At 38.1% G+C, this 17,095-nt stretch overlaps 2 protein-coding genes across 2 annotated transcripts in view; one reads left to right on the forward strand and one right to left on the reverse strand.

Moving 5' to 3' along the window:
• LOC122568766 (RNA polymerase II elongation factor Ell) overlaps positions 1-17,095 on the forward strand; it is a 146,664-nt gene that overhangs the window by 109,326 nt on the left and 20,243 nt on the right. The gene's annotated exons all lie outside the window — the stretch shown is intronic.
• LOC122568770 lies at positions 9,345-15,128 on the reverse strand. The gene is made up of 2 exons (XM_043728919.1): positions 14,878-15,128; positions 9,345-9,642 (listed from the first exon to the last, which is right to left on the reverse strand). Exons 1-2 carry the CDS (start codon positions 15,074-15,076, stop codon positions 9,518-9,520), a joined length of 324 nt encoding a protein of 107 aa, XP_043584854.1. The 5' UTR covers positions 15,077-15,128; the 3' UTR covers positions 9,345-9,517.

Here is a 17,095-nt window from a genome sequence, read left to right on the forward strand (position 1 = left end):
GTGCGCGTCGAACGCATCCCTGCCCACTGCGATGCGATTGCTCGTCTAAATTGTGCCGCGTACTCAAATCGGCTTCATTCCGCATGCGACCGGCGATCCTTCGTACCTACTCGCCGTGTCTCGCGCGATTATCGAGAGCAACGCCGATTGCCATGCACACGCGCACTGCGATTCGCTCCATTTTCGTCCTGTTCCCACGTATGGAGCGCGTGCAGCGTGATCTCGAAGGGAATACGGAGAATTTGGAATTATTTTAAAACGTGTCCGAGAATCAGTAGATGCTGAAAGATCGTAGGGGTCTGTGACGAGCGGCTATCGTCATGAACATGTCAAAGTGATCGTCGATCGTCGACTGTCGCGTTTAACTCTTTACCACGCCATGTGACTTGAAAGTTATGCATTTAGATGTACATATACGTATATTATGTACATGCTCTTTACATTTTATATTCTTCTTATTTCCTTTCATTGCGATTAGACTTTTTGATATATTGTTTTATTGGCGATGAACAATTTTATAATAGTTGTTAGCTCTCTGGATTTCGCGTTGAAGTTAAAAGTTGCAAGAAACTACAATTTTTCTTTTCTTTTTTTCTTTTTTCTTTTACAAGCAGACAAAATTTTAGTTATAGAATGTTAATTTTAGATTAATAAGAAATAAACGTTGGCAGTTAATTTTTGGTTAATAAGGATTAGAGAAATTGTTTGTAACGGAGAATTAATTTTAGATCTAGAATAACTCAGTTCTCGCGTCTGAGTCTGAATAGATACGAAACGTCAATTATGACTTGACACCCTTGTCTTTTCTCTGCATTCGAGGAGGATGTAAATGTGAACAGGTTTTAATAAATGTAGTTCTTGTATTCATAATCTGTTTCATTATCTATGAATATCAGTAACATATATGAAATCCAGTTCCTCCGTTTATATTAGACATTATTCCCGCTTCTTAGGTAGACTTTTCCTACATCAGTTTTATTATTCGCATTCCTCAAAGACGATTACGATCTTTAAACAGTCTCTTTTAACTAACTTACAAAAGACCATTCTTCGTGTACTTTTACTCGCGAAAAAAAAAAAAAGAAAGGAAGAAAGAAAAAGGAAGCAGTTAAACGGGATAACGTGGAATTAAGTCGGCTTTGTGTTTCATTAGGTAGTCTATTAGAGACGCAAATCCTTTCGAGCAAATTTCGTCAGGCATTAACCGAAGAACATTGGCAAACTTTCGAAACGCTGAATACGCGATAATCCTCTTTGAAGCCGTGGTCGGTGGCTTATAATATTAACTGAACGTAGTCTTTGCGAATATTGTTTGAAATCAGAGATGAAAATGAAATCGCAGACGAGAGATCATTTCCCTCTTATGAATATCTACGCGCAATAACGTGAAGTTGCACGATACAATATCCGTAAATGGCACGATGATCGTAAAGTAGAAAGATATTACGCAGACTAATAAAGGGTTTGTCCATGAAATTGTCTAAAATTTCAGGAACCTTGGTTCATTAGCAATCGTATTAATTATTAATTAACCGAGTGTTGCTGGGAGAATTTTCCAAGAAAATTCATGGAACGTCACATTTGAATATAAAATGGGCTATAGACGTGGGTCTTCTTACGTAGACTAACGTTATTTGGAGAGACAGAGCACACGCGCACAAACTTAACGCTACAATTACCGATGATTGAAGTACGAGACGTGTATCGAACAAATCGAAATAAAGAGTATCTATACGAGAAGCTATATAATACAATGTTATCCATGTGCGTATTTCACGGGAAAAATTATTCCAGTTACCAAGAATAGAGCATTGAATATTTATAAAGTTCCTATAAAAAATGAACAATTATATAACAGTTTTACCCGCTCTGCTAGCTCTGGTATTAAAGCTCGTGTCCGGTAGCTCCGGTGTAATATTTACTATATTAATCAAACAAATGAAATGTTTTATGTAATAAATAGACTGTAAATGTCCATGCATTTATGAGTAATTTGCATGTGCATAAAATACGCGTCGCACGAAATAGGCGAAGATACATAAAATATGAGAAGTATAATACCCCAATAATCTAACTGATACATTTCTTTATCCCTCGGTTATCTTCGTTAAAATATAAATTTGCATAAAATCGTATTCTGGTATTAAAAATAGTAGACGATAAAAATGCCCACAAAATCGGCATGTTTGTGTTCAAACTCCTGTAAATATATCCAATATATGCATAATCTGTATATAATCGAATGCAATTTATTGAATATACAACGCTTACGTTCGATTCGACTGTTTCGTCGATGACCAATCTCACCAGGAATTACGCAATCTCTATACCCGTTCGACCACAAGGTATCGAAAAGAGAAATGGAAGAAACAGAGCCGTTCGTTTTCCGCTTAATCGTACCGTTTTTCGTCCCATTTGACGCCAGTGTTCCTCTACTTACCCAATTCCCTTTCGACAAATATCTTTTTCGTTGCTCTTGAACGCTCCTTCAGCCACTTTCTAACCCAATTCCGTGCGTTACTTGCTGTACGACGTTGTATTAGGCAATTCCACGGCCGATACTGGGTCTAGGTCCTTTTCACCGAAGGAATACTAATTTGCTATGCCTAAGCCTGTCGGAAAGTCCATGTATAATTTTTAAGCTGTCGAAGATTTTGGTAACTGTCTGATTTACATCTGTTTGGAAATATCTGCGTTTTTAAGTATTCAAGTTCGTATAGCGCGTGGATGGTTTATTTACACGAAGATTATATTATCGAAGAAAATGGATAAAACGTGTTTTAATCGCTGGTAATAAGGTAGTAACGAATGAGATTATAGCAAGCTTTAATCGTGTAAGTACCACCTTATTCATTAGGACTCTCTAAACTCTCACTGTGAACTTTATAGACTCTCACTTTAATGCTGTTTATAGCCTCTGAGATTTATCTGTATATTTATTATCTGTTGGGTATGTAATTACAGCGACAGCAAATTAGCAAAGCATTAACAGAATCTAGTTTCGCTTTTAAAAATCCTTTTCTTGCCTCGTTAGCCGACTGTTACTGGATTACAATAAATTACCTATACGATGGTAAAGTTCTATGTTATCGGTCTTCTTTAAGTAGCTATCGTATATATATATATATATATATATATATATATTTGTGAACTCAGCTTATCAATTTCTGCTATATTTCAAACACAATACATAATCGTATCTCGATTCGCTAGAAAATCGTATCAGTTTCCAGAAAAACATATGTTTGACGTTAAATATTAGAATCTAGTCGTATACCTCTTAATGCAGAACGTAAAAGCAGATTTAATCGTAATAGATGGTCGTAATACGTATATTCTATTATCATCATCACCACGTCGATGTCAAATCATCCAGCCATTACTCTCTCGCGATTCGAAATCTTATCGCCAACTTTCTCTTTTCTACGTAAAATATCAATTCAAACTGCGAACTTATACTTTTCAGGTGATAAATCTACCTGAAAAAAAGAGCACCGAATTAATTTTCGTATCCAGTACGTTCGTACGTCCATTCGTGAAACGACAGATCATTCTCATTTGGTAACCGAACGGCAACTAAAACCGTAACAGATGTTTCGCAGAGTGTTGTACAAGCGACTTGCGAATCCGTAAACGACGTGCAGCGGTTGATGCTTTCTAAGCCGCGTTAATCGTCGAAAACGTTCGAGCCGAGCGAATACACCTTTTTAACGATCCGCGGCGCATTCCAGCTCGTCGTGAACTTTTTAACGTAAAAAATTTCGCAACCGATCGCGAGCTATCCGCGCACTGGCGATTACGCAACGGTAGCCCCAGATCGAGGCGCGAGCAATTAGAAACTCCTCGACCGCTGTTCATCGGTGTTATCGGTTTATTAAAGCCGCGTTCACGGAATTTCGACGTTTCTCTGTGGCGTTTCGCAACTCGGCCGCGATTGCGACACGCGAAACGAACCTTCCTCGCGGCTTCAATTCGCCGCCGATCGATCCTTGTTCGTTGGCAACGCGAGGAAACGATCCACGGCACCGCAATTAACTCAGCAAGAACTGTCCATTGACACGATATCGCATTGAAAGTCACATTTCTTACAGTCACGATACGAATTTAACGAGTTAGCTGGTGCGACCTGTTCGAAAACTTTGAAAAATCTACTGTACGTAAAATGCGTCGCAAAGAGTAAACGATGACGAGTATACTGGTCAAAAACAGCTAACTGGCTCATACAACTCGATTATGTGAAACGTCTAGAAAGAAATTTCAAACGAAACGCTGTCATCAACGCGATGTTCGTATCTGATGGATTATGGTCGCGTCTCATCGAAACGACGCCAAAGAACAGCTTCATTTTCGTGTTGCATGCTTTTTTCAAAAAGTTGCTATTCGCCATTCTCTTGCCACATAGTGACAAAAGTTGCTGTTGACTACCAGTTTCCGTTCGAAGTGGTAAAGATCAAGGATAAATAAGAAACATATGGCAGCAACTCGCCACAACGAACAAATTTTCCTGACTGTTTCATAACGTGTTTGCGTGTAGACTATTTGTTGTCGAGAAGAGAAGTCGCTTGGAAACCAGAACAAAATCCGAACGTTTCTCTAATCGTGTTGCTTCACCGTGGACAAGATAATGTTTCTTCTCTAGAAGTTGATATTTGCTGTGTACTGTTTCGAGCACGTGGCAACAGAAGGGAACGAACAACAGTTTCTGGTTGTTGCTTTCGTGAGGACGCAGCTTTAGGAATTCGCTGTTGATGAAAAAAAGAAACGAGGAAGAAAACGGGTAATACGGTGGTTTTCACGAAACCACGGCTCAGTATCGGAGGTTGTAGCGATAGTTAGTAATTAGTTAGCGTGTGGCGCAAGGCGAATGGAACGAAAGGAGAAAATGTTCACCTTGGTTTTTTTTTTTATGAGTTACCGTGGAGTTAGAACAGAGATGATGATTATGGGTCTTCTCGTTTCTTCTGTTTTATGCCTTTGTATCGTATAGATGTAATCAGTTATTAACTATGATTGCTATTGAGACGAAGAATATTCCGTAGGATGCCGATACCTTATCGAATCTTTTGACGATTGCGATGTTTGTAGCGATGTATGATTATCGTTTAAATATTCTTTTAATAAATATAGCATATGGTTATTTAGGAAAAAAAGAGAAAAATTAAATTTTAGTGAATATATCGATACGATTATTATTTAACAAATAATGCGATTTTATTATCATAATTATTATAATTATCATATTCAAATAATCGAAACATCGTCGAAATCAAATTTCTGAGAATTTTTCTGAAACTTGTGTTATTTCCAAGATAATAAGAAAATGATTTTCGATGATCGTTGTACGAACATAGATAAATAATTTCAAATAATCTTAATAGCGGAAGCATACAAAATGGATTGTACACGTACGTATTAGCTCAACGAGGTGTAACATAACAGTTCTTAAGACATAACATTGTTTTAACGCATATCGGAAATAAGATTGAGTAACAAGTAGGGGGTTGATTTTTATGGATAAGATATTGGCTCAGTTATGAAAAAAAGTGAAACTTTTGCTTTTCTTTTCTTCCTGCATGCTCGTTCGTTATAAGGATACTATGCATTGCTCTTAGTGCAAAGATTTCGTTATTAAGATTTTATAAATCGACCATATCTCGAACGTTACGTAAATTCGATAGAACTTTAAAATACGATCTTTCGTTTTCTCACAACTTCCTTTTCTCTTCGAAGATACTTCAACGTATTTCGAAATCACCATTACTGGCATTATAGCCCGACCTAGTTAATGGCATCGATGTAAACATCAACAAAATAATAAAATACTTCGTAATTACTGCTTATATAAGCCACGTAGAAGTCAAATTGATTAATTTCAGCTTCTTAACGCTTCTTAATTTTGCAACCAGTGTACACACACTGATCTCTATATCTATATATCTATAATAACAAATAATTGAAAGAGAAATTAAAGACGCGGAGAAAATGAAATATCAAACAATTTTTCAAATATCCAGATAAGTGATTAGATGTTTAGAAATCAAATAATTGAATAAACTGTCGATGTTTCTTTAAAATGAAAATAAACATTTTTATTTCCGATAATAAAGATCGATTTACACGGAAGAAAGTTTGCACAATCGACGTATTGTACATCGAACATACATCGATCGTTACACATCGAACGCCCATGAATTCGTCGACGAACAATTTCAAACGTTCCTATCTCGATCTTTCTGTCGCTTTTCCACCCCTGATTCTTAAGCTTCCATCTTGCATAATCAATGGCGATCAACGTTCGTAAAGACGAGCAACATTTAGCGAGCGTTTACGGTTTCGATTTATCACGAGAGTTGCGCAAGAGGATCGCAAAGATGATTGCGTCACCTTTCTCTGGGATAGTGTCGTCTTTGTGAAACGTCCTCGTTAAAACCGCTAGAGTCTCATATATCGGGATGTTGCACCGCCGAGTGCACCCATAGAAACAAACCTTTACGTCTAACGCGATTCTCCTAACGGTCGGATCATTCGTGGAAGGTTGTCATCCTGTGATCAAGTTGTACCAGCAAGCTGTCCGTTCGTGTAAACCGCCCCTAAAGGGCTTCGTAAGTCGGTAACATTAACGCCTACCATAGCGCCAACAGCCTAATATCATTTTCATACGTTTGCTATGTCGTATTTAGCTCCTTGTGGTTTGAGCCAGATTCGTTACGCGCACGTTTGACGAAATGTATAAACTTACGGATAGATATTGCTAAAATACGTATTTTATGAAATTTTACGTGCGAAATATGTGAATTATTTTTTCACATAAAATGTATTCGATTACGAACACGCGTATCTAACTGTACAGGCTGAGTCGGTAAAAAAGTTATATTTAATATAGCTCGTCGCCTTATGGTTGTGTAAAAAAAATATGTTAAACGAGACTCGTGGTCGAGTAGATGTAATTTAATTTTTGTATATCTTATATTTCCTAAGATATCGAGTGAGACGAGTGACATTGGTGTTTCCCGAGACTAGTACTATTTTTTTTTTTTTTTTTTAATGCTAGTAAAGATTGTAAACCGATAAAAAGAGAAATTTTGTTGGGTTCTGTAACGTGGCGACCTTGAGTTGTCCTTGAACATCAGAATCAGACGAAATATCGTAGTTGTATCCGGTTACTTTTAATTTTGATTAATTTTCGTTTAGTTGGCGTATTGAAAGTTTTCGTCGTTGGCTTGTTTACGTTTTTCCAAAAGGAGTGGAAAAGGGAGAAAAAAGAAAAGACAGGAAACGAAACGAAGGCAGGTAATGAGATTCGTTGGAGAGTCAGACGTGATATTTATAAATTAGACGAGAAAGCAGCCACGTTACCCGGGACTTCCTTAAATCCTTAACTTGGCGACGAATTTTATATGTCGCGTGTCGTAACGCTCGCTTTCACTTAACGCGATTTAATTCGCGTATGTACTTTCAAGTGTACCACGACGCTCTCTGTCTCCGATTGTATCATTTCTCTGCCTTCGATCGTTCGATTATGCGCGCGTGCGAGGTAATATCCGGCGATCGGATCAAGTTCAATATGTACACTCCGCGATAAAGAGATAGTAGCGTAGCTTTCAAATTTAACGTTTCCACGACTGTTACGTAATGAATGCATTGAATTTTGGTGCTCGATAATTCTTGATACGTAATACAGTCTGTTACCATAAAAATTTGTACGATAGAATGTTGTTTCTTTAGCTGTACTCTTGTGAACAGTTTTACTCGTTTGGATCAAGTTCAATATGTTCACTTCGCGATAAAGAGATAGTAGCGTAGCTTTCAAATTTAACGTTTCCACGACTGTTACGTAATGAATGCATTGAATTTCGGTGCTCGATAATTCTTGATGCGTAATACAGTCTGTTACCATAAAAATTTGTACGGTAGAATGTTGTTTCTTTAGGTGTACTCTTGTGAACAGTTTTACTCGTTTGACAGTGAATTTAACTTTATCGTGGAAGCGATAAGAGACAGGTTGAAATTAGAACGACGCTATCAAACGTCATTGCCGATGGTAGGGGTACAAGAATGGGCCTTCGGCAACTCGGCGTTTTACATGTACGCGTATCTATGTATTTACACAGCGTTACTTTCACTTGGCGCGATTCATTTTCTGTAGCGTGATGCGCATGCGCGCACGAAACTGATTTAACTAACGCTTAAGGGTGCGTTTCCATTTCCACGTTGAACAATCGCGAACAAGCATACGTATAATATTTCGTTCTTAGGAGAAGAACACTTTTCGATTGTAGTGTCAATTTTATTTCCAAGTAATTAATTTTTGTACGCAAAGCTTATTGCTAGAAGAGAAGCGATAAAAACTAGCCTTTTTAAGATCGCAATTAAGAATGAGAGATGTAAAGAATCGGAAAATTGCAGACTGAAAGTAAATATTTCGTCAATTATTAATCTCATATAAATCAAACTTCTCTATTCATCCTCTTGAGAATATTACCTCGTAGTAATATAATTTTTAAAATCGACTCAATAAAGTCTCTACTGCTGGCGTACAAATTTCGTGTATATTGAGATTTCAAGAGGAACAGCGATTTCCTTAAACAAATAAATATTCCAGTCTTTTATTGTATTCTTTTATTGTATCGAAACTGTAGCTGATTATACACGGAAACAAAGATGATATTCTTATTTCTTCAAATTCGAAGAAGTTTGTTTCGTAAAAAAAGATAGCACAATTCTTTGAAAACGTTTGCATGTACGCGTTTGCATGGAAATTTCACGGGAGACTCTTTAATTAACCAAAAGGTTTTGTCAATTCGACGACGTTGACCTCTTTCTTTCTTTTCGAATAGATTCTTCTCACTAAAATCTATTTTCTACGTTCGTAACGACGACATCCACTTATGAGTGTGATTCGAAAATAGAGAAACCGAATTCGAGGATTCGACGAACGTTGTCGCGTCGGCGTGCGACGCGTCGCGCCAGTGGAAACGAAGCTTAACGTTAATTAACGACGTAACGCGCGTTTCGATCGAAGCCGAGAGATTTCGAGCGGGGAAACGTAGAAAGGAGGCGCGAAAACGCGCGACGATGAAGTCATCGTGGAACGTTAAGTAAAAGCGTGCGCGCTTTTGCCTCACGTGTGCTGCACGCAGCGAAAAAGAAACGAACGTGTAACTTATACACGACCGACCTTGTGCCAAATGTCGTTTCATCCTCAGTCAGGGACGCCTGATCACCGATTGGCTATTACGTATATCACCTTTTCTTTTTTCCTTTTTTGTTCGTGCGAGACACGACGGTCTTGAAACTAGCCGTTTTATTGCTAATTCTTTCGCATGATTTCGCGAATCTAAAAACATACGAAAGTAACCAGAGGTAACATTCTTTCGGTCTTTCGAACGATTTTGGTCATCCGAGAATAAATTTGTTTTTTTAAATACGTAGTACATCATTTATTATAGAAATGATACCTTTTTTCATTTTTGTGATTTTAATGTAGTCAATCAACCGCGCCCACGTCTTTAGCATTTTAGATGTTGTTTGACAAATTCGTTTGCTTCAGAAGTTCTGTCGTCTTCCTAGCGTTTTTCGAAGTTGTTAACAATTTCTTCGTGACCATTCTGTCCCCTACCGTTCTTCCGATATTCGGCTGTGCTAAAATTAAAGCAGAATTAATAGTTCTGGGATATTTGTTTTTAAATTCAAATGGGACAGCGAGCAAGGATACTGCTAGAATCTAAGTTTACATTTTTAAGTCTAGAAATTAATATCAAAACAGGATTAGTCGAAGATGAGGAAAGAAGGCTTTGTACGTGGAATTAGACAGTTAGCTTTAATTTAAGCGAAAGATTATGGATAATAGATGCTAATCGCATTCTTTCGCCACTGATCGTCTATAAATAATTTTTATTGATACAATCTCCAATAGCAGAACAATTTTTGTAATATAATCTACGTAAGAAGATATCGTGAAAAGATTGTTTAAAAGCGTAAGGAAGGGTCAACGAAACTTAAACTGTAAAAAAATGTTCTGTTTTAGATGTCGAGAATTAACATTCTATACGTTCTCCAACCAGTCTCGAAAGTTTCCAAATAGATAGACGATTTCGTTCTGAGGAACGGAAATCAAGTAGAAGAGGAGAAAATTGTCGATTATGCGGGGCATTGACGCCATGACCTCATACTTCGAGTATTTTCACCATAAATATAGTATTCCAGAGGTTGTTCTCCGAGATTATTGCGTTGTTAATGTCGCTTTTGGAAAAGAAAGTTACATACCATTCACTTTTTAAATGTTCGTTAAAATTCTGATTACGTTAAAATCAAATTCGTGACTCATTCTATCTTCCACATATCAATTGCTCTTTCGACATCGCCCGTATTTTTCCATAGATATTTGAATATTTTATTAACCACAGTTGAATTCTTTAAACGCGTAGCTTGTAAGCTGTGCTCAGACTTCTAACTTCTTCCAAATATAACTACACGAAAGCATGATTTTACCTAAGACATCAAGGTCTCTAGCGTTCACCATGACAAAATGGATGGAGCAAGAGAAAAATCCACCGTACACGATTCACCTGTGCGTATGATGACACGCGTGAATTTATAACGCGGCGAAAAGCGTAGAAGCCTCTCAGCTCTTATTTCATACGGGCGACTCGCGAGCACGTACGTTGCCTCGTGCGAGATAAAGCGAGCGAGACCTACGCAGTACCACGTGCCTTCGTATTTCATCGAGTTTTCGTTATTCAATTGCGTTACGTGCTACCCATGGTGCCTTTGACTCGGTTCTAAGCCGCCTCGCGACGGAACGAGAATTTTCTCGCGTTCTTTTACCTTCAGAATCTAAGCTGTGTTTAGACCGTCGGCTGTAGAACGATAGAGGAACCGGTAGTTTCATTTCGTGACGAATGACCAACAGGATGTTGAAGGTCGGTCTCTGTTACTGTCAAACAAAATTGGGTTAAAAGACTGGGCAAATACAGTAGAACTGTAGCGTACGCCAAAATATGCGCAGGATATTGACAGGATCGAATCCAGATATCGAAACAATGAAAAAAGTCCGCGTACAAAAATATCGTTTGAGATTTCATTTTCAAGTTAGAAGCGATTCAATGTCACGCTAGAAATACACCGATAAAACTGCACAGAATCAATGGATCAGACGACGAATCTTTCTCTCTGTTTCTCCCGTATTTCACGCTTTTTACTCTGATCTCGAAAGATCGCCCTTTGTCCATTGAGAAGTAGAAACAAAAGGTAAGACAAAATAAATGCTACGAGGCTAAACACAAGCCTTCCTTCGCATAGTTTGTAGGAAATCGTAGAAATTGCCAAAAATCCACCGTAGTAAATTCGTAAAGTCTCTACGAAGAACTACAGGAATCCGTCGTTTCTACTGTTCTGATAATTCCACGTGGCTGTTAACGATATTAATTGACAATTAATAGTAAGACCAAGAGTAAAAATTAGATAGTAAAATTAGTAGAATATTCAGGGCGCACTGTTAGCGTCCAAAGTGGCCGCCGTTTTGTCTTTGCCTAAAAAGCCAAAGATCCCGCTTTTATCCTTCTTGTTTCCTCGTTTTTTATCTTCTTTTCACTTACATTTTTTATTCATGCTTATATGCACCTGACATCGGCGGAACAGTGAAAGCCACTCTCATCGTCGTTCGATCCAGGATACATCGCGCCTATCGTGAAGCCCCTCCTCTCTCTCTCTCCATTGAACTTATTTCCAAATTGCGTTATTCGGGTCAAACGTGAACTGTACGTCCAAAAGAACGTTATTTTTACTTCGCTTCAAGCTAGTCTCTTATTTCCTCCCTTTCGCTAATTTTTCTTTTCATTTATTTATTTATCTTATCGTTGTTGCTTTTTTTTTTTTACTTCGTCTCGTCGTTTTTGATTCGCGTGTGATTGGCGAAAAGAGCTCGAGCTTATAACATTCGCCTGGAGACGCTTCAAGGCCCGTTCTCGTCGACGAAATTGTCAGAAAAGTTCAGTTCAATTAGCCCGTGATTTTCTCGATGCTAAAACACGACCCGTCGTAACTTTCAGTTAGTTTCTCGTTAAGTTTGTCGAGTACGTAATGCTTCATGGCTGGAGGAAATTGCTTATAGACGCTTTTAACGGCCCTCTTGTTTTGCTCTCCTGAACCGTGCGGTATTTTCATTTTTCTATCTTACGTTATTTCGGGAGAATATTATCGCACGTATTATCGTGTAAATTATTTCGTAATATTTGTGAATTATTGACTAAATTATTTTGTAAGTCAGTTGGATTAACCGTGAGATTTCTGCGACGTACTGCTACCGTTGACGCCTATCTATTAAAGTTCATTTTCAAGAAGGTTAAAACATAATCGGAACTCGGAGCGTAGAGATTTAATTCTCCGTTACAAAGAAACGGCCGCTGTATTAAATGGAGTGTGCGTCGAGTGTAAAAATACGCACAATGGTCTTGGAGGTGTAGTTATTTCAAGGAACGAACGATGCCTCGCGATACGTGAAAGCTTATTTTTATCTTTTCTGAATTCGCGGAAATAGCGGAGCGGAACGAGGCAACAAAAATTCCAATTATAATTCCATTTAGAGTGCAAGTATCGTCTTTCTGGCGTCTAATTTAATCATTCGATTCGATGGAATGGAATTCAGCCAAAACTCGATAGCTCTTTCGTCTAGCTATTTCCTGTCAGCATTTATCAACTTCAATTACCAACAAAGACGATGTAACTCCGGAAAATTAACATTTAATCAAATAAATGCATACATATACCGTGTCTTCTAAAGTATTCAGCTTCTCGTCAGAAGAAAAATTACGCAAATATTGAAATAACCGACGAACTATTTGTGTATATTTCGTTGGAAAGCTACACCTTTTCTATCGACCGACTTACAATTTTCTTCTGAAACCCTGCTATTTAGCTTCCAACAAAGGGTGACATTTGCCCCGATTCATCGTCTTTCTTTATCAAATTTTTTTATCAAAAATCCATAATAAATAGCATCCTTTTCCAAAGTCACCAAATATGTACATGACAGATAAGGAGGTAATACGTAAGGACGGTCATCGAAATCATCGAAACTTTGCTAACTGAACCGGATGGAGTATCGATCTTGGAATAACAATCCCAATGGAATGTCAATGTTTTGCACAAGTTAAATAGAACGACCGTACGGCACGATACCTTTGAAAATAATACCTTGTGCAAAACTGTTGGCATTACGGCTACCACTCTTTCTCCTCGTTCTTCTTCTGTAAAGTCATTAACAGTGTCATCAAGGCTTAACGAGACGCAGCAACAAAGCGTGGCGCGAGCTTATGAACAAAAGGCAGCTCCGATTGATGTTCCCTTTCATGTTTTGCCGTGAGTGGGCATGCAGCGCGAAAGGAAAGGTCAAAGAAGTTTCTGAAAGGACTCGCGAACGCATGGTCGCGTCGTCGACGACTGCTTGCTGCTTCATCGTCATTTATTCGCTCGAAAGCGAGGTACCATTCAGGAATGTGACGCGATGCGTCGTTGAACGCTGAAAGACATTTTAAGGGGGTACACCAGCCTAACAGTTTCAAAAATTCCAACTTTTTCTTTTCAATTTTCTTATAGTCTTCGAATATTATTCTACTGTTTCGTATGACTCCATATAGTCCGTAGAAATTGCGCTAAAATGATTTATCAGAGTTGAAATTCCTGACGAAGTTACAGACGCGTTCAGGTTCAGATCTTCTGGAAACTATGTTTCTTGACTTGCTCGCTGCGAAATCTTCCGATCTACGTATCCCATTTTCTTTAAATTTTCAACGTGTTTTGCAACGTAGAATTTCCATCGTATCTCGATGGTTTGATTTTTTGCAAACCTTTAGAGTCGATTAATTTTTGCCAAAAAGAATTAAAAACTTCCTTTTTGCTCAATGCGTTGCCATGTCTAGAACCAATGAAATGTTTGCAACATCCTACGCCACGTTTTAGGTGGTCAGGTTATCAAGTTGCATCGATATCACACGAAAATATTAAACGTTTCATCGTAGTAATCATTTATGGGAAACAATTTCACGTAATTGCCTAAATTCGCGGCTAAGAGACTGGTACCTCCTCCGCGTTTTTGCATACGTGATGTAATCGCTGTAACGTACATTCCTGTCGATCGATTCCACTCTATAAATGTACAGATGACGCGGCCACCTACGAGTTTTCGTTCAACAGTGGATCACTGCACTGTTTTGGCCTCCGCACGCGAAACGGCCATCACCGTATGGAATGTAATTAAATACCTTTAGCTCGAATTTACGTTTCAGATTTAATCTTCTTGTTTAATCGTGGTTTCTTGGTACTGGGTGTCTCGAACGTTTTACGTTATCTTTCATCTCGTTTTATTTTCTGATTCATGATCGCGTCTTTCATTTTACGGTTATTTTTAACATGGAAATTCTTTTGTTAAGCAATTTTGTCTTCTCTTGATACTTTAATCGTTTCCTTCTATGAAGCGGTTTTTATTTTCCGAAATTCCGTTAGTCGAGGTTTTCTTTTTTACAAAGACGCCTTATTTAAAGTTACGTCACCGAATTTTTATCGATTAAAGATAGTTTCAATTTGCGAAAGTTGAAAATGCCGATAATAATTTGTTCAGAGTCTGCTAACATACGTCTTCCATCTCTTTGTCCGATCCATATCTTTTTCCTATATATAATATTAATGTGAAGCATTCCACAGTTACACAGTCTCCTTTATTTTTCCTTATTAACACTCGCTTGTACGAAAATTTGCGAATCCTTCGTAAAATAAACGGTCTATTACCAATAAAAAATCAGCCAACAAAACAGTGCATCCTTCGGCACATGCAGTACGATTCATTGGAAAGCAGAATAGTGGAAAACGAATTGCACATACCGATGATGCTAATGCAGTACTCCAGCATTCTCCAAATTTCCCTCTCATAAAACAAATCGTACCCCCTGGCAATTAGAGAAAGGCGACCGTGAGGACACCAGTCCCCCAACCAACGATCCTCGGTGCAACATTTAAAGCTTCCAAACAAAGTGGAATAATCGAACGCGATGCTCGAAATGCCAATCGAGCGTTCGTACATTCTCTGGATTTTCCACGCGTGAAACGATAGAGTACACGAGGATTCCGTTGGAGCTGGCGTATCGATACCAAAATTCGCCGCGGTGAAACGTGAATCGTGGGATTTGGTAAAACCGCGTTCGCACAGCGCGATTCCACGTTTGAGGGAATGCAGCGTATGCGGCTGTTGAACGATTCTGTTCTCGGCTGGTCGTGGCTTTAAGCACGAAAATAATTCGAAGCCAGCAGCTCGAATAGGTGGGCGAGTTGGCAAACAGATGGAAAGGTAATCGCGCGAATCGCAAGGCCTCGATGCAACCGATGCGAAGCGGTTGCGATTTTGTAAAGGCGACACCATAGCGTTCGGTAGCCTTACGTTTCGAACGGATCACGTTGACGAATTATCCGCTTCTGTGTGCATTGAATTACTACGACCATAAATCTAGTGAATTGCAGAGCGTGTCACGACGATGTCGTATCGCTCGTGTGCATCGGGTCTGACTGACGTCGTTTAAAATTAGTCTCTGGGTTTATAACAGAAACCATGGTCTTACGAAGAAGGTGGACATCCCGATCCCATGATCGTCGTTAGGCAATTTTTTATATTTCTTTATCTTGGTTATGGAACGTTGAATTTAGCTTGGACGTGATTTTAGATGAAAACAGAAAAATCATCTCGCGTTGTTAGGATCGTTAATATTTTGGATGAACTCTATGCAGACTCTGTCTGAAGCATTTCCTTATACATTACGTTTGTATATTTACGATATAAGATACTGGAATGAAACTTGATCGAAGTTAAGTTTTCGATTCTAGGGTTAAAGAAGTTTCTAAGTAAAGGGCGACCTACAAATAATCGGTCAAGACATACTGTAGCATTTTCACTACCTCAGTCGGTCCTCCTGGATGAGGAACTGGAGATTAGTTCTTTTTATTCGTAGCCTTCCTCAATTTTCTATAATAGTAGGATTTACAGTATCCTTTGTGCATCTTCTGAATATTCCAAGATATCACTAAATAGAACAAGTACAAATTAATTTACCATCTGGATTGCCTCTTTTGTAATTTATATCTATTCTATAATCTATCAACAGGAATATCTCCTTGTTCAATCTTTCTCTTTGATTAAAAAAGAAGCAAAATTTTCATTCGAATACAAGTATCGTCGTATATAATGTTCAAGCTAGTGTATCAATTGTAGAACTTGGGAAATCCCATCTTAACGAATTTATCCGAACGAATACTTGGTTCCTCAGCTTTTTGAAAAACCTGCATGAAAAGTGTCATCTTCGAATTAGCGAAAAAAAAAAAAAAATAACAACTTGCAATGCAATTAAACCATGCCAAATTGTCACATCTGTCTCCATCCGTCGAATCGCAGCCTTGTCGTATAATACGAAAGCGCAACTCCGTTTATTCGCATATACATTTGCAACAAAATATGATAATGCAACATTAATAAAGCTACAATTTACATAGCGCGAAATATTGTCTGGCGAAGTTGCATGTCATGTTTACGTGTCTCGAGCGTATACATTTATAACTGCTGTTTTAATAAGATGCATTGCAACAGGACCTTATCGCGATTACATACACGACTTTTAGCTCGAATCGCTTAACGGTGGTATGACGTTGTATGTTGTAGAGCGAAATGCCACATCGAGCGGGATTTATTTGAAGAAAGCTAACGATATATGTAAAATTCTCATACGAATGCAATATACTGGATAAATTATACAGCGCTCGACGATATCGTAACTACTTTATTACAATATGGTTTTTCTAGTCGATTTATCTGACATCTTGATCGATGATCCAGCTGGAGATTACGAGATTACTACAATCTTTAAATTACTTTTATCGTCGTTATTTTTCGATTAGTAAAGTTATATCCATTTAATTATATTTAATTTATTTACTTTAATCTCACAGTGAGATTGTTACTAAGTGAGATCGTTTCTACTGAATTTTACAGAATTCTTTTCGCTTTGAACTTCTTAGCTTCTCCTTATATTTGGTCGTATTCAAAGTCGTAAAAAAA

Source organism: Bombus pyrosoma, linkage group LG6 (genome assembly GCF_014825855.1).
Source record: "Bombus pyrosoma isolate SC7728 linkage group LG6, ASM1482585v1, whole genome shotgun sequence".
Lineage (NCBI taxonomy): Eukaryota > Metazoa > Arthropoda > Insecta > Hymenoptera > Apidae > Bombus > Bombus pyrosoma.